The sequence below is a fragment of the Peromyscus maniculatus genome, chromosome X (assembly GCF_049852395.1).
Source record: "Peromyscus maniculatus bairdii isolate BWxNUB_F1_BW_parent chromosome X, HU_Pman_BW_mat_3.1, whole genome shotgun sequence".
NCBI classification, from domain to species: Eukaryota; Metazoa; Chordata; class Mammalia; order Rodentia; family Cricetidae; genus Peromyscus; species Peromyscus maniculatus.
Window position 1 is genome coordinate 100328098 of NC_134875.1, and position 26419 is coordinate 100354516.

Here is a 26419-nt window from a genome sequence, read left to right on the forward strand (position 1 = left end):
GAATAAATAGAAAATGTCAAAAAGGAGCTATTTAGGCATTATGTCTTATAAAGTAGCCTACAGGGCCCAGTGATTATGAAAATGATCAAAATAAAATAGCTATAAATAGAATGCTTACATGTAAGAGAAATAAGTTTATGCACATTCAAATAAATTTATGCACATTCAAATATATGGAAAACAATTTAATATTACATATACAATCTAATATTTATAAATTTTGTACCCTGACAATACCGGTGAAAATATAATTGTTGTCTAAGTATTTTTAGTCATATAGTTAACTTAATTTCTAAACCTAACGTACTTTTCTTTTTTAAACAAATACTATTTTTAAAACAAATATTTTTGTAAAGCAAGTACTATTATTTTTTAAAAGATATTTTTGTATTTATGTCCATGTGTGGGTGTCTCCATGTATAACATATTTGCAAGTTCCCATTGGAGCCTGAAAAGGGCATCAGATTCTCTTGAACTTGAATTACAGGTACTTGTGAACAGCCTAAATTGGGTGTTGGAAACTAAATTCTGATCAAATGGAAGAGCAGAACACATTCATAAACACAAAGCCATCTCTCTAACATCACAAAATCTATTTTGATCATTCACAAACTGGAAACAGGTTTTGCAAGTTAAGCAACTGGCACAAATTTACACATAAGTGTCTGAATGAGGAATTCTAGCTTATATCACTTTACACCAAAGCGCAGATTCTTAGTTAATATTCATATGAGACAGAACTGATAAAAACAAAGAAAAACAACTAACTTCCAAAGTTTTGCACTTTCCATTCAGCCTGGTACACAGCCACTGGTAGTTGGTTGTTAGAGTTTCAAGTTCCTTTTTTAAGGCCTCTTGTGCTGCAGGTGGAGCTTGAGCTATTACACTATTTACAGTCTCAGTTAGCAGTTTCACTTTTGTTTCTTTTTGTAGTGCCTCTTCTTTAGCTCTCTGAAAAGAAAAGCATATTCTTTTAAAAGCAAGTCAACATTATCATTTCTAATATTCATTATTATAAATCACATATTTTTTTCCTGGTAGCATTCTTATTAAGATAGTAACAAATGAATGCTTATTCCAATTCTTTCTTTTCAGATATATATACAATTAGAAACTTGAAATAAATGCTGTCAAAATATCATAGCCTTTTAATAATAATAATTTTCGCTCTTCCTTGGCAGTAAAGGAAGGAAGAAAAGGACTTTAAGGTCATTCTTGGATATATAATAATGAGAGGCCACATTAGGCAAAATGAAACTTGGTGTCAAAAAAAGAAGCATTTGGTAATTATCTGCACATGAGTATCTATATATGCATATGTGTGTATGCGTGTGTTTATACAAAGTTTTTTTAAGTAGTTAAGAAGCAAATATTCTAATAATAGGTTTTAAAAATATTTAGAAGTCAATGATTAACATCACTTATACATTATTCAGGTGGATCAGTATTAAATTTAGTGAAGACACCATTTAAATCTAAAGATACTAAATACAGAAAAATTTGCTTAATGTTATATGTGGGATAGTTTGTTGAAAAAAATTTCTTCAGTACTTGAGAACTGAGAAGTTTAGAAAGCTAAAGAACAATGTCTCACAGCTATTCTTGCTGTTCTCCCATGGAAGAAAATGTGTTTCATAAAGCTTAAAAATTGGAACATCCATTTTGTACACATAGAAGCTCATTTCAACACAATCGCTCAGTAATATATATGTAAATATTATATATGTATAAAATATCTTACATCTACACTAGCTATAGCAAAACATATAAAACACGCCCTTGTCCACTGTTATGGTTCTGTTGAATGGCTGGGGCTTCTTTAGTCATCATGACTTCAGTCTCATTCTTATTTTCCTTCTAGACAGGTAAGTGATTGGATAGTAGAGTTATCCCTACTCATTGGCAATAACCTATGTATGCAAAGGCCCCAGTTGTTCTTCAACATCATCTGGCATTAACACAAATGTTTTGGTTGCTTTTGTTTTGTTCATACGATCAAGGATTCCCCACCATGTGTGTTTTGCTCATTGCAAAGAGTTTAAGAAACCAAATAATCCTCATAAGAAAGTAGTCTGTGTAATTTAGTTGGAGGCCATGTACACTTAACCTATATTGCTACAATGTGAAAATGAATTTTAGAACACACACACACACACACACACACACACACACACACAGAGATAGAGAGAGAGAGAGAGAGAGAGAGAGAGAGAGAGAGAGAGAGAGAGAGAGAATGAGAATCTGTAGTTTAGATTATTCCTGACTTCAACAATACCACCTATAAGTAGATGAAGTGTATGTTGCTTATGAAGGAAATGTCATTAGCTGAATATATAGTGGGCATAAGACAGTGAAGAAAAATTATGAAGATCTAAGGATATTTCTAGCCAATTTAATTAATGAGTAGACATTAGTCCTACAGGAAAGCTCTGGGAAACGTTTGCCTCAGAATTTTTGCTTTCATGGGTAAGGGAATTGCAGCATTGTATACACATATTCTTCCACCATTAGTTGAAAGGCAGGTGAGACAATTTTACTTTCCTAATACTTGTAGCATATCACAAAATTTAAAGTGGATCTCAGGCAAAATAATGCAGATTTTGGCTACTGTAATTTGGTCCTAAATATATATATATATTTAGGTCATATATATATATATATATATATATATATATATATATATATAGCTAGACACATATATCTAGTTAGATTCATATATTCATATACAATAATCAGTTGCCTCACATTAGTAATATTCAAATTCTGAATCTTGGGCACAGCATCATATATTTTACTTATCATTTATTACTTATTACATCTGAGCGTATATATACATCTGGATGTCAAAAAACAATTTGTGATAAATGGTCCTCTCCTTCCACCACTGGGCCCAAGAGTTGGAACTTGGGTCCTCTAGCTTGGCAACAAGCACTTTTGCCACTAAGCCATCTCACCAGCCTCTAAGTAATTTTTTATACACCTTCTCCAGGTCATTCTGATGCCATCTCAAGAACAAATATCACTGCTTTAGTCATTAAAAAAATGTATGCTTCAATTATTTCTTTTTATTACAAGTCTATGTTTTCCTAAGCTCCAGGATTAAAACAGAAGCAGAGCTATATTAATAAAGGAAATATATTAAAATAAATTTAAAGATTTTTTGTTACAAAGTTTAAGAATATAATCAATGATGGTCTCCAAAAGAGATTCAAAGTAGGAGGCTGCTCATCAAAAACTCCCTTTAGTTCCTTTATGACAGAAGAAAATTTTTGTTTACTTGTAAAAAAATAAAAAGCAATTACCAAGCAGTAGTGTCATTTTAATGACAGGGAAAAATAAACATAAAGGAGATCTTTGTTTTGTCTCAAAGTGAGTGATATGCAAAGAAGTCTGCTGGTATATGCAACAATACAAATGAAATTGCTCTTCAAATGAGCACAGTTAGAAATCTATAGCAAGTCCCATTATTGTACACCAGACAGCAAACCGACCTCAAGAAATTCCTTGACTTATAAGCACAATGTCAAGAAATTGGAATTTTTGCTAGTTCCCTTAGCTGCTGTTGCCAGAGGCTGCTTGAGTCATTCTCTTTCAATTTTCCAGCATATTGCACCAATTGTTTAGCTAGACCAATTACTTAAACATGCCAATCAAAGCAAACAAATTGATTGGACCATTTACTTACTTTCACAATTGTTTTCACAATTTTAAAATTTGAAGCACACTAGGACTCTCCATCCATGGAAATAAAAAAAAAAACTATCTCACTGGGTGGCATATATATATATATATATAAAATCAACAGTGCTTGCTCCAGTGGCACAAAAAGTTAGCATGGAGTATTTATAAAGATACAGAATAGACAGATAGACATTGAGCAAGACACTGAGCCAAACCAAAGAATCCAGCAAGAAACAAAGAAGCTAATAAAGCAGCATTTATCTTCTCAGAGATCTGAAATTGTATTTATTGATTTTTATTAGAGGTGATAGAAAAAAGCCACCAGATAACTGTGATATTATGGGATGGAACACAACAGCTGGCAAGGACTTTGAAAATCATAAAGGTGCTAGACTAAAATTTATAAGGTCAAAATGGAATGGGATGGCATATCATCCATCCATGTTGTTCTACTACAGATAAAACATGAGTAGTCATAGTTGGGGACTTGCCTTATGTATTTCTGATTAGCAGAGAAAGAATGATTTGTATTACCTTCAACGTACCTACTGTTAATATAGCTAGTCTCATCATGACCTTCTCACAGTCAAATTTGAAATCATCATAGATTTTAATGAGAAATCCTTAAAAGATCTACTCTGTTTACTCGGAATGCGGATTCCTATCATAGCCTTCACAACTATGGTGTTAATGGATATTTATCCATTGCCTCAAATGAATCTCAAGTTAGTTAGCCTCTGTTCTACTGCTTTGGTGTAGGCAGTTCTTTATTATTTCATTTCCCAATTCATCATAGGATCTTTGCTAGAAGTATTTCCTGTGACAGGAATGTGCTTCTGTAATTTATTTTTGAACATTGGCTTTTTCTCATGACTCACATCTCTCACATAAAATGTACTTCCTCACAGATGTTTTACAAATCAAACTTTTTGCAAAGTAGCATCTCACACCCATCAATTGTCTTATAATCAGTAATCATTCTCTATTTTATAAAACTATTGGGATTCTTTTTTTTGAAAGTCACTATAAGCACTATTTCCATGTTCCTAAAAGAACAGTGGTACAAAAACTATAGATGTTTCAGAATCACAATTTCAACGATGTTCTAATTCTTTTTATTTTTTCTTTCTTTGTTTTCTTTTACCTTCATCTCTTCAACTGCAGTCTGTAATTCATCTGGAGTTTTATATTCAAAATCTCTCTCTAGATATTCTTCTTCAGCTTGTGTCATCCACTCATGCATCTCTGATAGATCTTTCTGGAGGCTTACAGTTTTATCCAAACCTGCTTTCAAGGCTTCTTTTCTGGTGTAGACCTTTCATAAAATCCAACAAACAAAAACAACAAAAGGTAAAACATTAAGGATTGGCAATGAAATGCATTATTTTCACCATATTACTTACTGATCAGTATATAAATAACAAAGAGCTTAGACAGCAAAGGTAAAGCAAGAAGGGCCATGTGTAATGACATAAACAACCAGCTTTCACTTCCTATCCTGTGAAAGGGGCAATTGAGATGACCTGGGTCCTCTTGGTATTGTTTCACTCAATGCATGGCCAGTTTAGCAGAGACTGGTACTGTGGTTTTCTCACAACTATCCCTCACTAAAAGGAATTTGGAGGATTGATGATCAGACCAGCAGAGCTGACCAGGGTATGCAACTGAAGAAAACACTAGAAAGACCCACTATTATTTTCTGGGAAAATGGACTAATTTAGCAATAGATCAGACTAACACTTCAATGAAGCTCATTACATTTAGAATGCTATTTCATAATTACTGTCAATATATTCTTATACACAAGAATAATAAAACCTCATGGCAGCCAATCATTGTGGACTATGATTACAATCCAACACTCTGGGAGGCTATCATGAGATCATACCAAGTAAGTGAGTTATACAACAGCCTTTGATTAAACTCTATTTCTACACAAAAACAAGAAAACAAACAATAAGAAAACACCACCACCAACAACAACAACAACAAAAAACAAACAAAGGAGAACAAAAACGTATGGGATTTGAATATGCTGTACAGTTATAAATATAAGATGGAGCCTTTTAATTAGCATAGTTAATAAAATAACCAGGTTGCTATATTATAATATTCTCATTGTTTTATGTAGCAATTCTCTTTGTGAAGAGAAAAAAAAAAAAAAAGAAAATATGTGCAGTTAATAATTTTACTGGCACATACACAAGTGGCTACTTTGTATTTATGTATATTTTGAGTGCAATTTTAAATGTTCTAGTATTTAAATTCTTATGGTTATTATAATTTCTCATAAACCTAAGTGCAAAACAGTGGAAAATGTACATATGGGTCATTAAAAAGAATATATGGCTATGTACAATACACACACACACACACACACACACACACACACACATATATATATATTAGATAGATAGATAGATAGATAGATAGATAGATAAATAGATAGATAGATAGAAAGATATACATCGTATATGATGTTATGTAATATGGATCACATGTATAATGGGTGTACTTGCAGAGGATGTTCAAATATGACTAATAGTTAAGTAACCAAAATTAATATATTTTCATTTATAAAATAGGGAAAGAATAAATAGTGAAGATGATCAATTGGAAGAGGAGGCAAGAAGTTTCCATGCCTGTTAAGAATAATACACCATAGCCGGGCGGCGGTGGCGCACGCCTTTAATCCCAGCACTCGGGAGGCAGAGCCAGGCGGATCTCTGTGAGTTCGAGGCCAGCCTGGGCTACCAAGTGAGTTCCAGGAAAGGCGCAAAACCACACAGAGAAACCCTGTCTCGAAAAGCCAAAAAAAAAAAAAAAAAAAAGAATAATACACCATAGCATGCAACCTTAAGGTATTATATTAGTCAAATAGGTTTACAGTCTAATACTCTTGAATCTAAATTTCTCTTTTTAATACTTAAGAGTAAATCAGAGTATATAGAGTTGCATATATGCACTTCAATGTATCTTAGAAATAGCAGTTGATTAGAAAAAATTCTCTGTATGCTTTAATGGGGGAATAAACAAATTATTATATAGATAGGTTCTACCATTAACTTATCTACTGAAAATTAAAAGCTGCTCATATATATATATATATATATATATATATATATATACTGTATTTGAAAATAAAGGTAAATAATGTATATAGAAATTTGAATTGGATGTCTGATGGTGTTGTTTCGTTTTTGTTTTATTGGTTATTTTTTTTTTAGTGCTGAAGATTGGACCACGGGAATCCCTGAAACTAGACAAACCCTGGATCATGGAGCAATAGACCCATTTTATAAAGTCTAGTTTTTAAAACCACATCACTTTCTGAAAATTTAATTTAAGTTGTTCTATAATTTAGTAGTCATTTATCAGAAAAAGAGCAAAACTTACAACTTCTAAAACAATGCCCTATATTTGAACAGCTTGTTATAATGTTTCCCCACGCTATTACAGTTAGTGTAAAATGCCTCACTTCCATTCAAGTATAACTCCTTAAATGGTGTTTCTGTTTAAGAAACTGAACTGTTTCAAGTTTCGGAACTTGAACAAGTTTCTGTATTTTAAATAATGCTCTGTTTCAGAGAAATGAAATTTTTAGCATTTTTTGCCACTAAATATCTGTAGAATTACAAATCAATCATAATGAATGCAATATAGTTATTACTTTTTTCTCTCTAGGTCAATATACCAACCTATCTACCAAATACAAATAATTTTTTTCACTCATATATCTCATCAACAGTAAATTTGACAATTATTCTAATAAACACATATTTTTCACAGTGAACCCATAAAGAACCTAAGCCAATGTGATATTAAATTTTTAGATAGTTACTATTCTTTCCCTGAATCTTATGAAGCATTTGAAGATACAGAGTATTAAAAAGACTAATAGTCAAGATTTGTAGTAAAAAAAAATTATGCTACACTATACAAGTAAAATGGAGGAAAGGGGACAGAAACAAGATTTTAAAGGACAGAAAATGTTTGTATTCTTTCTAGTCCTCTGTTTAGGTTCTTACTAAAATTAATACATTTCATCCAGGCCTTGTGGGAAATTTTCAGTGATATAATCCACCATTTAAGTTTTTTTTCTTTTACTCTGGGCAACTCTTCTATCAATGACTACAAGTTAGCTGACCCAGGGCTATCTCATCTGTGAGTTAACAGAACAGTTAAGCATTTGTCAATGATTTTATTAACTGCACATATTTGCTTTGACTTTCTATTATAAATTCTTTCCTTTTTCAAACTTAACTTTTACCTTTTGGCATTATTTCTTTTCAAATTAGAAGGGTACTTAAAAATAACCAAAGACTCTATAATACATAAATTAAACTTGTCTTTAACTTTCAAATTTACTAAACTTAAAAGCAATCATTGTTTTAGTTCAAAACGTCATGTTTTGTGCACGAACTATTTGATACACACTGCTTATAAATGTGCTTTATTTTCCACAATTTAATGCTGAAATTAGAAATAAATATCTGTATTAATTGGCAAGCTTGGTTATGAATATAGAGTTTATTTCCATACCTAGCAAATGTAAATATACATTCTATCCTTATTAAGTCAATTAATAAAATTGATGCATTTTTAGAAATTTTATTTTACTTGAAAAGTATGGTAATTAGGTACTATTGAAAATATTGACTAAAAAGTAGTCATGTATGACAGAAACCGGTGAATTTGTTTGAAATAAGAGTGATTTTTGACAGTCAACATAGTCAGGAAGAAAGTTTTAAATGAAGATAATGATGAAGGCTGACCAAATTAGCCACAGTGAACTAAATTCTCATACCTGGCGGCACATGTGATCCCACTGTGTGTTAAGTTCTCTGAGTTCTGTTTCAAGTCTGGATGCAAACTCTTGTTCAGCTTCACTCTTTATCTTCTGCCCACCTTCATTGACACTGTTTAGACTGGGCTGTATTGTCTGAATATCACTGACTAAAAGCTAAGGAAACAACATTTTGTTTAACATGACTGAAAAAGTACTGCCATAAATTTTATGATCATGTATACATCACCACATCCTATATGGATTTTGACTATTAAAATAGTAACAAAAATATAAATCTATCTATATAAAGTCCTTAAAGTATTTATTGGCTGTTTTTTACCATGAATGATGCAGGGAATTATCTATATATATGATACTTTTCTCAAGACGACTTTCAAATAAACGATATTTCTTGCTAGAAAATGAGTCAAATTGATGTGCTTCATATATGAATAGATTCAAAGTAATTTTGGTTTTGAAAAACAGAATACTTTAATAATTGTTCATAATATGATGACATGACTGTTTTTTAGCTTTTACTTGAAAAGCAAGTTATATAAAGAGAATCATTACTTTCTCTGTGTTGCAAGACAATGGTCTGATGAATAACATTTCAGAAATATATATTGTTGGGCTTAGAAGATGGGTCAGTGGACAAAGATGTTGCTATGAAAAGAGGACTTAAATTCATATATACACACACATGTAAAAACCTTGCCACAGTGTTGTGTGTACTTATTTTACTGCTTGCAAAGAAAAATGTACACCCAGTGCTTGTGAGTTAGGAAGATTAGACAACTGATGAGCTACAATTTCATTGAGAGACTGTCTCAAAAAATACAATGGAAAGCAAGAGAAGAAAGCACATGATATTAGCCTCTGTCACTCCTGCAATGTGTACAACACACATACACACACACACACACACACACACACACACACACAAACACACACTATTATATAGTCCATTGAAATGCAATCCAATATGAATAATAACCTACGGTAAGAGCTAATAGTACCTTAAAGTTTTCTTTAAATTATATGGAATTTTGTGTTAAGATTTATTAAATGAGGCCCAAATAATAGGAAATATTGGCACTAGTGATATTTTGGATGCTTAAACAATTTTTCTGAGGGCCTTGAAGAATGTTTAGCAATATCCAAGACCTTTATGAACTAGGTGCTAGTACATCCAAAATGTATTCAGGTATTGGGAACTGTCCCATCAGCAAGTGACTAAGCTAACTAAACAGCATTGTCCATATAAAAGATATCATTTGAAAAGCATCCAATAAAAAGCTTACTCTGCATTGCTTCAGCTGCTTTTTTAGAATTTCAGAATCCCCCAGGGCAGGCCATTCCTCTTTCAGGAAAACATCAACTTCAGCCATCCATTTCTTCAAGGTTTTTATGTGATTCTGGAATGAAAAAACAATTTTAAGGTATTACTAAGTGCTGATTGTTCTCAACACAGTTGATTATTATGATATGTCTGAACATAAGCTGCAAAACAATTTCCATGTTTGAGGGATGTCTCATTGTAGCTATTCTTGAAAAGAATATATTTCTAACACTGCATTTTATGGTCTATAGTATGAGCATTGGTGTGTTGAGTCTGTTATTGTTAAAAATAAAAAAAAATACTACCAAATGTGGTTTTATGATGTTCATCTAGAGAATATTAAATCATGGTACCTCTTGAGAAATTTTAAGTTACAAAACAATGAATGATAATACTAATAATGTGCCCTTAGTGTACATAAAACAAACGATGAACAATAAACTCAATGTAATGGTGTCTTTATATCGTCCCTAAACCTGAACTTGCACAAATTGTTCTCTGCAGTTGACAGTTTAAACAGTTCCTTCGGTTGAGGATTTTCAGGGAAGATTTTGTTATGTTTAAAGACAAAGTTTTTAATTTCTTCTTTGTCTGAGCAGTAAAAGATACCGGTAAGCCACGAGCCATGTGGCAATTTATAGACTAATAGACATGGGTTAATTTAAGATAGAAGAATTACATAGCAAGAAGCCTGCCACAGCTATACAGTTTGTAAGCAATATAAGTCTCTATGTGAGTCTGAGTGGCTGTGGGACTGGTGGGTGAGAGAGATTCGTCTTGACCATGGGCCAGTCAGGACTGGAAAACTCTAGCTACAATTAACTACTTTAGAATCTCAGACTCAAATGTAATTATTGAATTACTATATTCAGTCCAGGTTATTATTAGTGTAGTAGAACTACTAAAATAAACCAGGCAATGGTGGCGCACTCCAGACGCAGAGGCAGGCTGATCTCTGTGAGTTCAAGGCCAGCCTGGACTACAGAGTGAGTTCCAGGAAAGGCACAAAGCTACACAGAGGAACCCAGTCTCTAAATAAAAAGAACTACTAAAATATTAAGTTAATAGAAGTCATTGGAGGGAAGGCAATGTAGCAGAAATTAAACATATACTCAAGAGTGAAATGTGGTAGTGAAAATATATGCCTGTTATACATATAATACATGCATATGTAATAAATGTGTATTTATGTATGTTTGTGGTAAATTATATACGCAGGTTAAGGAAAATATAACTAATGGAATATGCATGTTTTAAATTATTATGTCAAAAATTTGAACTATAACTGGTGCTAGTGAAAAGAATCAATTACATTTTATAGAAAATCCAAGAAGAATAACTCACTGCTGTTTTCTTAGGAAAAATAGTTATACTCATTTGTGAAAGATTTGTCTTTTAATCTCATTGATGTCTTTGATGGACTGTGAGGGTCAAATATCTATTTTCCATCACATTTTACAATGCTCTGCTATGTGGAAAATAAGTATGAATATAAAAACCAAAACCTAGGCTTACCTGAATTTTTCGAAGTTTGTTCATATGTTCCTCTAGCTTTTGGCAATATTCCGTCAAATGGGTAGAGAGCTTCTTCCAGCGTCCCTCAACCTCTTCAAATTCTAACTGATATTTGTGGATTATATCTGAAGGTGCTTTCTTGGACATCTCCTTCACAGTGGTGCTCAGATAGTTGAAGCCACTTTCTTGCTCTTTCAAAGAACTTTGCAAAGCCTCAAAATTAAAAAGCAAGGTGAATTTACACTAAATGATGCATAATTGGTGAGTTTATCCCACATCAAGAAGAATTTAATTGAAAGCATACATAAAGACATAAATAAAGTACAATTTCTGATAAAACACTCTACATATATTCTTACAAATAATGTGTAATAGGTTCCAAATCATATTTAGCCAGAAATTAAGTATACCCAATTTTACTGAATATCTACATATTAATAATTAGGCTTATTATAAAAGTAATGCATTTTAATTCACCTATAATGAAACCTCAATAAGCAAATCTTTAACCTTCCTTCTTAAAATTATCACTAAATTGTATTCATATGTGTGATAAAAATTGAATGTACTATTAAGATAGCTGAGTACTAATATAAATTAACTAAAGTTTTATAATTATTTTCTAACTTTCCACTTTTTAATTGTGTTTACATTCATCTATTTGTATCATTGAACATAATTTTAATTTTTTGGAAAGATGCAAGTTTTCATAAATTATGTTAATATGTACAATTGAATAAAAATTATGTATCAATATAAAATACTGAAGAGATAGCCTCAAAAAATTAAATTCCCATAATTAAATGAGATTTTTTTTACTTCTAACTTATACTACGTTCTAGGAAAGATTATGTCTCATTCTGTACTTCATCGTTTAGAATTGCATTTAAAACTTGTCATAGGATTACTCAATGTTTATTATCTCCTTGGTGACTTTCATTGGAAGATTATTCCTTGGATTTAGAAAAAAAAATTTTTTTCTTTGTGTTATTTTTCTTTTCTTTGGTGTTTTTGGATTGGCTGTTCTTGTATCTTACGGACATGTATGACTCTCCTCTCTACCAGATATTTTAAAATATTTCACCATTCTAATTTTTTGAAAACACTTCCTGGTACATAGTAATTTTGGTTTTCCCTTATGACACATGGTCCCTATACATTCCCAAAGGTACTTATGATTGCTTATTTTTAACTTGTTTTTCTGTTCTAATATACATTTCTAGTCATTAATCAAACATTTGTTTTGTACTTTCTTTACTTTGCAAGTGCTTTTCTTTTATATGCTCATTTTTTTTCTGACGTTTATTAGTTCTGTGGGTCACACATTCAAGTGAACATCAGAATTACTACACCAAATATGTAGAAAGACGAACCCTACTTCTATTTTTCTATATTATAATAGAGAAAATGGCCTACAATTAGGGATTATACATAAGAAAATATTTAAATGCAATTGCTTTCAAATTATTTTAAAAAGAACTAATATACAGCCATTTGAAAGGTACTTGAAATAGCAAAAATGTAATAGTTTTATTAACTTAATTCTTAAAATATAGACATAATATCTTGATTTCTAACCATATTATATGTTTTTCAGATTTTAGAAGAATGAATACACAACAAGGCACTTTTAAAATCAACAAAAAATTAGTTCTTACATGTCCTCACATCACATGCATTTCTCATATTAGTATTTAAACTTTCCTGACTTAGGCTGTTATAGCTACTCATTATCAAATATTCATCATAATCTTATAATTAAATCCTAACAAATTATATAAATTCATTGATTTTACCTATGCTTAAAGATATCAGGATTCAGGCCGGGCGGTGGTGGCGCACGCCTTTAATCCCAGCACTCGGGAGGCAGAGGCAGGCGGATCTCTGTGAGTTCGAGGCCAGCCTGGGCTACCAAGTGAGTTCCAGGAAAGGCACAAAGCTACACAGAGAAACCCTGTCTCGAAAAACCAAAAAAAAAAAAAAAAAAAAAAAGATATCAGGATTCATAAAATATGTAATTATGACAAAATAATTAGATATAATTTTAATACTCATACTTGATATATTAAAGTGTACACTAAACTTAAAAGGAAATTATAGCTTTATTCCACAATTATTCTAAAGGTACTACTTTTACTATAAACACAAATATCTATATATATTTGTGTATATTTATGAAGTTGCTTATATATAGAAATAAAAAAGTCATGTTATAGTCTCAAATTCTCCTGTTCATTTTTTTCAATTACTAACCTATGATTCCTACCATAATTATCTTTATTTATATTTAATGAAACAGTAATGCAAATTTTTGACAAATAAGACATGTTCTTTGTTGCTTATGATATTCAAATGTCCGCAGACCTGTAATTTTCCGAGTCTCTGCTCCATTATTTCATATTCAGTGACACTAAGATGAGGTATTGAGAGTTTGTTTTCTGACTGTTGTATCCACGTCCGGATGGTACTCATTGTCTCCTGATAGCGCATTGGTGGTAAAGTGTCAAAAACTTTATCAAAGGGAACAAAAAAAAAAGAATAATAATTAAATCAATTTAAACCCTGGAAAGAAAAGTCTAACTAAATCAATTTAAACCATGTCATATTTTCCTTATTTGTCAGCAAATACAATTATATTATTAATAATATCTGTGCCTGAAATATAATGGAATCTGGTTGTTATAATGGAGCCACCTTCTTACCTAATATATGTGTGGTATGTCAAGAACACTTTATGAGATATGTTGAATTTTAAAATTGAACATTTTATTTTCAAATTTTTCAATTTCAAATTTTGAAAATTCAAAATTTTAAAATTCATCTCAACCAAACTCTGAGTTAATTTATTCACTTGTAAGGTTTGGAAATAGAGACAGAGTTTGAGTATTTTTCCCAATGTCATATAGATTCTATTTGGAGAAAGTATATCACACATTGAAAACAACCTTTCTTTTGTGATTGTTTTGGAAAGAACAATACTATTATCCAAAAACATTGATATTAAAAGAAAACATCACTGATTTTACTAAGATAAATCAGCTTATATATGATTAATATGTATCAGGAACTGTAATAGAAATCACACTGAATAATAATAAACCAATTACTTAGATATTATTAAAGCCATTTATAATTAATACAATTCAGACTGTAAAAGATAGCCAACTAATTTTTTACTAAGGTTCAAATCCAGTATTTCAAACAAAACCATCTAGGTTTACAACCCAAACAACAACTAAAAGACATTTATTACTTTTATAGTGTCTCTCTATGTACACATCTGTTGGTAAGCATTTACATATGTGATTCCTATACTTACCCTGACTGTTTATGGAGAAATTAGCCAAGAATTAGAAACCATAAAATAGTATAATAAATTGGGCAGGGTGATACATACCTGTAATACTGGCAATTGCAAAGTGGTGGCAAGAGAATCGAGAGTACTAGGCTAGATTCATCTACATTACAAAGTTTGAGGAAGCCTGGGCTGCATGAGATACTGCCTCAAAATGTAATGGTGTAATGTATTTTAGGCATAATAAAGTACATTAAAGCAGAATAAAGTACAATACTGTGAAATAATTAAGTGGATAGATTTCATAGCAAATCAAATGGCACAATAAAAGTAAAATGCAATGATAGGTCAGAGTTAAACATATAGAATAAAATATGAGAAAATAACAAAATGAACAGTAGGACAATCTAATATAATCTAATATAAATGTATCCAAAAATATAGCATATCAAACCCCACACACTAATATTAGGAGACTTCAACATCCCAATCTTACCAATGAACAGGTTTGGCAAACAGAAACTTAACATAGAGATAAAGGAACTAACAGATGTTGTGACTCAAATGTACTTAATAGACATCTACAGAACATTCCACGATAACACAAAAGAATATACTTTCTTTTCAGCACCCCATGGAACCTTCTCTAAAATCAACCACATACTCTGTCACAAAGCAAATCTCAACAGATACAAAAAAAAATGGAATGACGTTGTAAAGTATTTTAGAATATGATTTTTAAAAATTCATACTGAAATACTGGAAATGGAGAACAGCATTCAACAAGTATATGCTTGCTTAAGAGTTAATGCCCACATTTATTTTGAGATTTCACTTACTCTTTTCATTTCCAGTTTTTTTTCTTTAAAAGGTCACTCAGTGCTTTAAACCTCAGTAATTTTGTAGTATTTTTTTGTTTTATTTTAACTATATTAATCTCTCTTTCTCTCTCTCTCTGTCTCTCTTTCTCTTTCTTTCTCTCCTGTGTGTGTGTGTGTATGTATGTATGTATGTATGTATGTAAGTCTATGCAACATGTGCCTGTGGATACCAGAATAGGTCATCATATCCTCTATAGCTGGAGTTATTGGCAATTGTATGCTGCCTAAAATGGGCACTGGAAACTGATTCAGGTCATCTGCAGGTATATTATCTGCTTTTGACCGCTAAGCCAATGTTCTTTGCCATTAAGGTCCATGCACAAGACTGAGTGTTTAAATTTATATAAACAATGTGTTTCTTTCACAATTAATCAGATACATTTATTTGGGTATTATATAAATATTCATAAACAAAATCAAAGGGGTCTTATAAATGGTGATGGTGAATGGAGGCATTATAATGTAAAGATCTCAGATGGCATAATAGTAGACGAGAGAATATATGTTGGATGGATCATAGATTTCATACAGAATGATTTAATGTGAGGATGTGCATTTTAGAAAACAGTTTTTGTTTCTCCTGTGGCAGTGGTTTGGAGAAAATGTATATTAGAAGCATGCTAGAAGTATTGGTAATCATTTAAATCATATCATTATAATGCACATAGTTCAGGATAGAGAATTACGTGTAAAGTGAATCAGTATAGGTGTTGGAAATGGTTTTTTTACTAGTAAGACACTGACAAAATTTTATTACGTAAAAAGACTGCTTCTTCTTGATTTTATATACATTGGCTGTTGAGTGGAACAATTAGGAACTGTATTCTTCATTTCCAAAAAAACTTAGATGTGGACTCAGCTATCCTACTTTCATTAAGTCCCTTAAGCTTTTAGAAATTTCGACATCATTTACAGAAATATGGATGATAATATGTTTGGGAGAAATAAATTATGCCATTTACTTGTAATTTCTTAATTTTGCAATTATTCTACAAATACTTGAAGCACCAGAAATGCAAGAAGTGAAAACTTAGTTATCACCTGAGGTTTAAATTATAATTGCTGAATCAATCTTCAAACCAATAATTACTAGAAAGAATAGCTATTGGAATGAGCATCAAAAGAAATAAGGGGATATTGAGAGTAGCAAAGGCAGTTATAGGAAAAAGAAGAAGTGAAGATTGGAGAAATAATTTCATATTATATAGTAAATAAATGAAAAGATTTGTTAAAGAAATGGTTAGAAAAATCCAAGTCCTACCCAAAAGATGTTATGTGGCATATAGGTCTGTAACAAGAGGAAACAAATATCATACCACGAGTTGGAATGGCAGGGTAATACTTGAAGGATTACTTGAACAGGGCAACTTCACTTATGAACCTATAGTAGTTATCACATCATGTGACAGAACAAATTCTAATATGGAGAGAGGAAGTTATACATAAATGCCACCTTTATGTGAGGAGCTATTGTCAATTAATAGATACTGGGAGATGGAAAGACAATTTTCTTTCAGAGTGTAGCCCTTGATAAATCAACCATGTTCCAGTAAAAGGCCACACAAACAAATGGGTAGCACAAATTGGACTAAATGGGCTATAAATAAAGAGAGAGTGTATGTGTGTGAGTGAGTGAGAGAGAGAAGAGGGAACAAGGTTAAATGAGTATGGTATGGTGTAGATCTGAGAGGAGTTAGGAAAGAATATTAATTCGGTCAAAACATACTATGAAATTCTCAATGAACTAATAAACACATATTTTAAAGTATCCAATAATTGGGGTCATCTCTCAGGAGCTGAATTCACAAAGTGCTTCCCTGCTGGGAGAATGAGCCCCCAAGAAGGTCATTTTCTATATGGGTTCCACAATCAAAGGAATTATCATATCCTCTGACTGAAATATACATTGGTATATAGAGAATAAGAAAAAATACCCTAATGTCTACTTCTCTTATCCTCAATGCTCTCTGAGGTATTCACTCTGCCAGACTAAAGGAAACAGCCAATTTGAGAAAGAATGTGGAGTAAATGTCATCTCAGTGGCAAGAACCGGGAATGGTGGTGGGGGAGGGAAGAGGGACAGACAAGTGATGTTAAGAGTATGATGGTTGAGGAGAGAATAGGGAATGGTGCATGCGGTGGGGATAGGGTAGAGGGGTAGACATGATCTCAAAAGTATAATGGTTGAGGAGAAGAGGGGTTTTTATGAGAAGGCAAGAGAAGAAAATTTTTGTTTTATTTAGTACTTCATTAATAAGTATTATATTTTTACTAAACAAAACTTTTTTCTATATAAGAGCCTCTCCATGATAGAATAATATGTGGTACATCAGCACAAATTAAATAACATATCAAGAGAACTGGTAGTAATCAAGAGGCTTCCCTGTAGACAATTATGTGAACAGACTAAAATGAGGTGAAAGAACGACTATCAAGATATATATATATATATATATATATATATATATATATATATATATATATTAACAGACAACTTTTGTTCCACAAGGAATGTAATAAATGGAATAATCCTGAGAAATGGTAGAATAAGTAAATTTATGTTCCTTTATTAAATTAAAATTGTCAGAAGCAGATTCCTATCCAAACACCAATATATTTTGTATACATTTACAGACATACAGAAATATAGTTGCACAGGCATATATAAATTTCAACACATGAAAAAAGAAAATGCACAAGCGTGTTTAGCCTGAATCATATAGAGATTGCATTTAAGGGTTCATTTCTACCTCATTCTAGAATGTATATCAGAATAAAAAATGTAATAGGTAGAAACAAAGGAAGTGATACCAAATTAGATGAATGTGTTCTATATTTATGAGTCCATCTAAACAATACTGAGTATTAGATAATTCTCCTCAGTTGTTACTGCGATAGACATTTTGTAATTGAGGTAAAAATAAACTATTATACAAACTTTGGTAAAATATTTAGGGTATGTGTGGTGATTTGAACATAATTGATTCCCATAAGCTCATAGGTAGTAGCATTATTAGGAGGTGTGGCCTTGTTGGAGTAGTTATGGTCTTGTTGGAGGAAGTGTGTCACTGTAAAGGCAGGTTTTGAGGTCTCATATATGTTCAAACCACACCCATTGTCTCAGTTCACTAACTCTCACCTTATGGGGCAATATGTAGCTTCTTCTCTACTCTCAGCTCATTCCCCAGCACCATTTCTGCCTTCTTGCTACCATGTACTGCCATGACCCGCCATGTAGAACACTGGGTTAAACCTCTGAAACTGTAAGCCACCCAATTGAATGTTTTCCTTTATAAGAGTTTCTGTGGTCATGGTGTCTCTTCATAGCCATAGATACCCTAAATAGAAAAGAAGTTGGTACCTGGGCCTGGGATATTGTGATAGGCCTGATCATGCTTTTGTTTGAAGGAATATGTATCTTGGGACTGTGGGTTACAAAAGCAGTTGAACACTTCAAGTGCTGCCTAATGGGCCATCCTCCTAGGAACATGGAAAACAGTGGTGCTGAGTGATTTCAACTGTAGCTGCCTGGATCAAGAAGTTTCAGATGAAAAGAATGTTAGTGTGTGACCTAATCTTGTGATATTTGGGTGAAGAATGTGATTGCTTTTTTGTCCTTGTCTGAAAAGTCCGTTGAGGCCAAAGTAAAGAGTTTTGGATTAATTCCAATGGCAGAGGAAATCTCAAAACAGCCTAATTTAGACTCTGCCATGTGCTTATTAGTGGTAATTCCAATGAAGATTTACAATGAAAAGGAACAAGTTGAGCAAGAAAAATACAAAATGTACAATATGAAGAGAAAAGGAGCATGAGGAAGTAGAATGGAGCTAAGTCCTGTGCTCAAGAAGATAAACAGATTAAGAAATGAAATAAACAGAGTTGTGATCTCAGAGCAAGATATCACCAAGTGAAGTTTCCAACTTATGAAAAGCAATTAAAGAACAGTTTAGAACTGAATGTGGTGGTGTATGGCTTTAATCCAAGCACTCAGAATGCAGAGACTAGTGCATCTTTAAGTTTGAGGGAAGCACGGTTTATAGAGTAAGTTCCAGAACAGCAAAACTTAGGCAGTGAAGAAAACCATCAAAACCAGAAAGCTGGTGAAAATGTAATTGAACAAGGGGGCCATGTTCCAGCAACAGCAAGCAGCAGAACTTGGCAGATTTACCAATGTGGTTCTGGATTTAGAGTCCAGGATAGAAGAAAGGCATTATGGAACCTTCCTCAGCAACTAAGGAAGGCTGCTGGTGCCAGGCATGTATCAGGTGTGTCCTTGAAAAGAAGCCTAAAGAGGTCATTGTGTGAGCTGTGAATTTGAATCCTGTATTGCCTTGCAGACTCCAAAATGTTGGAGATGCCAGAGCCATGTGATACCTGTTGAGGAGAGCTGCTACCAGGGAGTGGAACCAGCCTAAGAGAATGAAGTGTGTTTCAGACAACCAAGCTGGAAGGAGTTGGAGATCTGAAGAATGCTTTGACATCAGAAATGGAGATGCAGACTTGGGAGTTTGCCAAGCTGATTTTCAATATTGCTTTGCTCCAGTATTTCCTCACTATGCTCCGTTTCCTACATTTTGGTATGGTGTCATTATATGTTGGAAGTATGTGATCTGCTTTTTATTTTAATTTTATAGGGTGTTACAGTTAAGAAATTGTATGGATCTCAGAAGAGGCTTGGAATTTTGGATTTTAAACATTGTTGAGACTGTAATAGACTGCGAATTTTTGAAGGTGGACTAAATGTATTTTGCATTATGATATGGCTACAAGTTTATGGGGGCATTGAGTAGAATATGTTGGTTTGAAAGAAAATGGCTCCTGTAAGCTCATAGGTGACGGCGCTACTAGGAGGTGTGCCTTTGTTGATGTGTGACCTTGTTGAAGGAAGTGCTGTGTGGAGAGGCTTTGAGGTCTTATATCTCCTCAAGCTATACCCAGTGTTGCAGACCACTTCATGTTGTCTGTGGGTCAAGATGCAGCACTCTCAACTCCTTCTCCCACATCATGTTTGCCTGCATGCCACCATGTCGTACCACGATGATAATGGACTAAAGCTCTGGAAATTCAAGCCACCCCAATTAAATGTTCTTCCTGTATATGAGTTGCTGTGGTCATAGTGTCTCTTCACAGCAACAGAAACCCTAACTAAGACAGCATGTTAAAGAAAAACTTGACATTAGTTTCACTGTGCAGGAATATTAAATTATACCTATTTCTCACTAACCAGGCTTGGTTCCAGTTTGATCATTGTGTATCAAATATATGTGCTGAATTATTAAATTCTCACAATGTACTACATAAATTTGTATACTTAAAAATAAAATTAATATCAAATAAATTGATAATCAGAAAAAATTATATGTTTCTCCAAAAAGGTGATAGATCTGTAAATTACACTGATCTAGTTAGATATTATGTACAGGGTTGAAATATTATCCTGTACAGTATATTTATTAATGATGGTTTTATTCAGCTAAAAAAGATATATTTAGAAGCAAAAAATTAGTGCATTTGATAAATGAGAAGTACAAACTTTCATATTTGATATAATATGGAACAACTCAAAGCAATAAGTTAAAGTGAGAATGGTATATTGTAACTAATTAAATTTTAAAATGACACGCATTACCTAATGCTAAGCTAACATCTTATCTATATATTAATAGATCATAGTAGGTGGCTAGGTAAGTTGATTGGAAGAAAAGAAGAAACAAAAGGAAAAAGTCTTTTATCAAGATATATTAAAGTAAGATAATAAAACTTTCAGAAAGTAAGTTAGATAAATCTTCTAATTTGGAGCTGGAAGAATTCACTATACTTCATTTCTAATTCAGTGTCATAATATGGAAATGTTAGGAACAAGCCTATAGCATTGAGTATATGGCCATGGAGAGTGTTTAGTAGCTATCATAAAAATTTATTATGCTGTCTCTGGAAAAGTGAATTGTCATTCCCTGTAATGTTAATGATCCTGTATCTCCAACATAACTTCTTCAAAGGCTCTATCTAATCTTCACTGTTATCCCTGTCATAAGCCTAGTCCAATGGGATTTCACCTGGAATGGCTAATATTTCGACCTTCCTTCCTCTTTCTCTGAACTCATATTCCACTTATTATCTTAAATATGAGCAGAGGTCTTATTTTCCAGAAATATTAATATGATTACTAAATTCACTTAACGTAAATGCTTTTAAACATTTCAACTATACTAAATATTTTACCATGTACTTATGAGCACTGCAAATGCTATACTAATCTTGCCCTCACCATTTTGTAATATGCTAGATTACAGTCTTGTTTGTTTCTTTTCTATCTCCTAGACAAGCCAAACCTCTTCTTAAACTTTGTGCAGATTTCCTACATTCTGTTCTTCTTAAAACTCTGTCTCTAATTTAGTGCACAGAGGTCACTTGGTTATCCTATAGGTTATGTCCAAAAACATCTCTCAAACATCATATTTCCTAACTCCTAGATTATTATAACCTTTGATAGTATTATTCAGATTTGTTTTCAATGATCTAATTTTCAAAGTTTAACAAGTATATAAATACTATTCTTCATTGCTTATCTAGTATTAGGGATGAACATTTCTGTGGCATACACCATGACTTTATAATTCTTTATTAGTAAATGAATCAGTGACCAATGATTCATTTGTGATTGTAGGTGATTATGTCATTATAGGTGGAAGAGCAAACACTTAAACAACAGCAGTTAACAAATTTGTTTGCAATGTGATTTAATTTCATATGTTTTTCTATTACAGTATATTTCACATTTGATTCAGTCATTATATCCTGGCTCACATCTCTGGTGGAAGCCTTCTACCCCATCAGAAGACAGGCCAGCTCCCTGAATGAGGTAAGCCACCATCACACAATCCAAGCACTGCCTGCAGCCACCCAGCAGAACCCCAACTTCCTTTCCTCTTCTTGTCACCATATCCCAGCCCAACCTCTGGCTGAAGCCTGCTAACCCACCAGAGGTCAAGCCACCATCCTGAAAACCAGGTAAGACCTCCCTTTCTCCCTACCCATGCCTGTCCAACATAACCCCACCTGTCGCTTCTCTCCTTGTCACCTTATCCTCGATTATACCACTGGAAGAAGCCTCCTACTGCACCAGCACCTGAACTCAAAGTAAAATTGTCCCCCATCTCACCCACATTAGCCCAGCATAACTCCAACTGCCTTATTTTTTCTCATTACCATATTCCTGCCCACACCTCTGAAGGAAGACTTCTCCTCATGAGAGGCCAGACCAGCATCTTGAAACCCAAAGACTAGGTCAGCTCCCTGAAAACCACCCAGAAGCCTTTTATCCCACCAGAAGCCAGGCTAGCATCCTGAAACACAGAAGATCACTGGTCAGATCAGAGACCATACAAATAGCTGGAACTCCAGCCTCAAACTTGGGCAGCAAACCCCTGCTGGACCAGAGGCCATCCAGGCCATCAGAAGTCCAGCCCCCAGCTGCGGTAGAAATCCTCTTCTTAAGCACAGGCTATGGCAGATAGAAGACCAGACATGAAATATAAACTACAGAAGAAAGCACGCGTACAACAAAGACAAACCCAGAAACCAGTACAGAAACCTATAATGACTCAAAATCCAGACACCTAAACTTCAGCATAAGAACAAAAACAACAATATCCAGGGCTACATATATTTGTCACTAGACGAGCCCAGCCACCCCACTAAGAAAGCCCTGAATATTCCAACACAGCTGAAGCACAAGAAAACAACCTTAAAACCAACTTTATGAAGATGAAAAAGTCCTTAAAGAGGAAATCAATAAATCCCTTAAATAAATTAAGGAAAAAGCAATAAAAAATTGGAAGAAATCAATGAATCCCTTAAGTAATGTCAAGAAAGCCAAGAATAAACAAACAGTAGAAAGAAACAAATAAAACTGGTCAAGACATGAAAATGGAATAGAAGTAATAAAAAAAACACAAACTGAGGGGAATTGTGGGAATGGAAAATAGAGATAAGTGAACAGGAATTACAGACACAAGGATCACCAACAGAATACAAGAGATGGAAGACAGAATCTCAGGTGTTGAAGACATGATAGAATAAATAGATACATTGGTCAAAGAAAATGTTAAATCTAAAAAAATTCCTGGCACAAAATATAAAGAAAATCTGGAACAATATGGAAAGATCAAACCTAATAATAATAGGAATAGGAGAAGGAGAAGATTCCCAGCTCAAAGGCCCAGAAAATATTCTTTTAACAAAATCATAGAAAAAATTTCCTAATCTAAAGAAGGGCATGTCTATAAGGTACAAGAAGGTTACAGGAGACCAAGTAGAGAGGACCAGAAAAGAAAGACCCCTTGCCACATATTAATCAAAACACTAAACACACAGAAAAAAGAAAAAATATTGAAAGTGGCAAGAGAAAATGGCCAAATGACATATAAAGACAGACCTATTAAAATTGCAAGCAACTCCTCCATGGAGATCCTAAAAGCCTGAAGGGCCTGGACAGATGTGCAAAGACTGTATGTGACCACAGATGCCACACCAGACTACTATACCCAGAAAAATTTCAATCACCAAAGATGGAGATAAAAAATTCTATAATACAGTCAAATTTAAATAATTATCCTCCAATCCAGCCCTACAGAAGATACTAGAAGAAAAACTCTAACTATACCCATGAAAACTAAGGAAATGAAAAATCTCATACCAGCAAAACTGAACAAAGGGAAACATAAACAACACACACACACACACACACACACACACACACACACACACATACACACACCCCAAACACATAAAGCATACTACCACCACTAACAATGACAAGGAAATAACATGAATGAACAATCATGGGTCATTGATGTATCCAAATATCAATGAAATAAATTCTCCAATAAAAAGACACTGGCTAACAGAACGGACATGAAAGCAGCATCCATCCTTCTGCTGCATATAAGAAACATACCTCAACACCAAAGACAGATATTACCTCAGAGTAAAAGGATGGAAAAAGATTTTTCAAGCAAATGGCCAGAAGAAGCAAGCTGGTGTAGCTATTCTAATATATAACAAAATGGACTTCAATATAAAAATTAATCAAAAGAAGTGGGGAAGGACACTTCATATTCATCAAAGGAAAAATACACCAAGAGTATGTCTCAGTTCTCAGTATCTATGCCCCAAACAAAGGACATTCATGTTTGTAAAGGAAACACTATAACAGCTTAAATCACAAATTGACCATCACAAATTGATATTGAGAGACTACAATACCCTGCTTTCACCAATGGACAAATCATCCAGACAAAAACTAAACAAATACTGGAGCACACAAACATCATGACCCAAATGGACCTAGTAAATATCTATAGAACATTCCACTCAAACATAAAAGAATAAACTTTCTTCTCAGCACCTCACTGAACATTCTCCAAAATTGACCACATACTCAGTCCCTAAGTAAGTCTCTACAGATAAAAGAAAATTGAAATAACCTCCTGCATCCTATTAGAGCATCATAGATCAAAGCTACATTTCAACAAGAGAAACAAAAAGCTTACAAACTCATGGGAACTGAACAATTCTCTATTGATTGACTACTGCATCAAGGCAGAAATAAATAAATTAAAGAGTTCCAAGAGTTCAATAAAAATGAGTGTACAGCATACTCAATTCACGGGATACAATGAAAGCAGTGCTAAGAGGAAATTTCATTGCATTATGTCTTCATAAAGTATTTGGAGAAATCTCACACTAGCGGCTTAATAGCACACTTGAAAGCTCTAGAATTCTTTGCTCCTCTCTGTGTTCCTCTTTTCGTGCAGTGCCAGACTCCTTCCTGAGACACAATGGTTGGAGTGACAGATTTGGCCAAATTGGACGCCTGGTTTTCAGGGCTGCCTTCCAGTCTGGCAAAGTTGAAATTGTTGTCATCAACGATCCCTTCGTTGACCTCAACTACATGGTCTACATGTTCCAGTATGACTCTACCCATGGCAAGTTCAACGGAACAGTCAAAGCTGAGAACGGGAAGTTTTTCATCAACGGGAAGGCCATCACCATCTTCCAGGAGCAAGATCCCACCAACAGCAAGAGGGATGAGGCTGGTGCCGAGTATATTGTGGAGTCTACTGGTGTCTCCACCACCATAGAGAAGGCTGGAGCCTACTTGAAGGGTGGAGCCAAAAGGGTCATCATCTCTGCCCCTTCTGCTGATGCCCCCATGTTTGTAATGGGTGTGAACCATGAGAAGTACGACAATTCACTCAAGATTGTCAGCAATGCTTCCTGTACCACCAACTGTTTAGCTCCCCTGGCCAAGGTCATCCATGACAACTTTAGCATTGTGGAAGGACTCATGACCACAGTCTACGCCATCACTGCCACCCCTCTGGGAATGGCCCCTCTGGGAAGCTGTGGCATGATGGCCGTGGGGCTGCCCAGAACATCATCCCTGCATCCATCAGTGCTGCCAAGACTGTGGGCAAAGTCATCCCCGAGCTGAACAGGAAGCTCACGGACATGGCATGTTCCTACCCCCAATGTGTCTACTGTGGATCTGACATGCCATCTGCAGAAACCTGCCAAGTGTGATGACATCAAGAAAGTGGTGAAGCAGGCATCAGAGGGCTGCTAAAGGGCATCCTGGGCTACACTAAGGACCAGGGTGTCTCCTTTGACTTTGACAGTGATCCCCACTCTTCCACCTTCAATGCTGGGGCTGGCATTGCTCTCAATGACAACTTTGTGAAGCTCATTTCCCGGTACTTCAATGAATACTGTTACAGCAACAGGATGATGAACCTCATGGCCTACATGGTCTCCAAGGAGTAAGAAGAATGCCCTGGAACACCCACCCCAGCAAAAACAAGAAGAAAGAGACCCTTGGCTGCTGAGCAGTTCCTGTCCCATCTCAGCCCCAG

General features: G+C 33.9%; 1 protein-coding gene across 11 annotated transcripts in view; it reads right to left on the reverse strand.

Annotated features, from left to right (window-relative positions):
• Nucleotides 1-26419, reverse strand: part of Dmd (dystrophin) — a 2251111-nt gene that overhangs the window by 1309092 nt on the left and 915600 nt on the right. For 10 of the 11 annotated variants that reach the window (XM_076562037.1, XM_076562041.1, XM_076562039.1 and 7 more), the window contains exons 22-27: nucleotides 13692-13837; nucleotides 11328-11540; nucleotides 9775-9888; nucleotides 8489-8644; nucleotides 4826-4996; nucleotides 769-951 (exon numbers count right to left, since the gene is read on the reverse strand). In XM_076562037.1, the coding sequence (XP_076418152.1) occupies nucleotides 769-951; nucleotides 4826-4996; nucleotides 8489-8644; nucleotides 9775-9888; nucleotides 11328-11540; nucleotides 13692-13837 (983 nt within the window). The remainder of the gene's footprint in view (nucleotides 1-768; nucleotides 952-4825; nucleotides 4997-8488; nucleotides 8645-9774; nucleotides 9889-11327; nucleotides 11541-13691; nucleotides 13838-26419) is intronic. The other variant, XM_076562042.1, reaches the window with a different exon arrangement.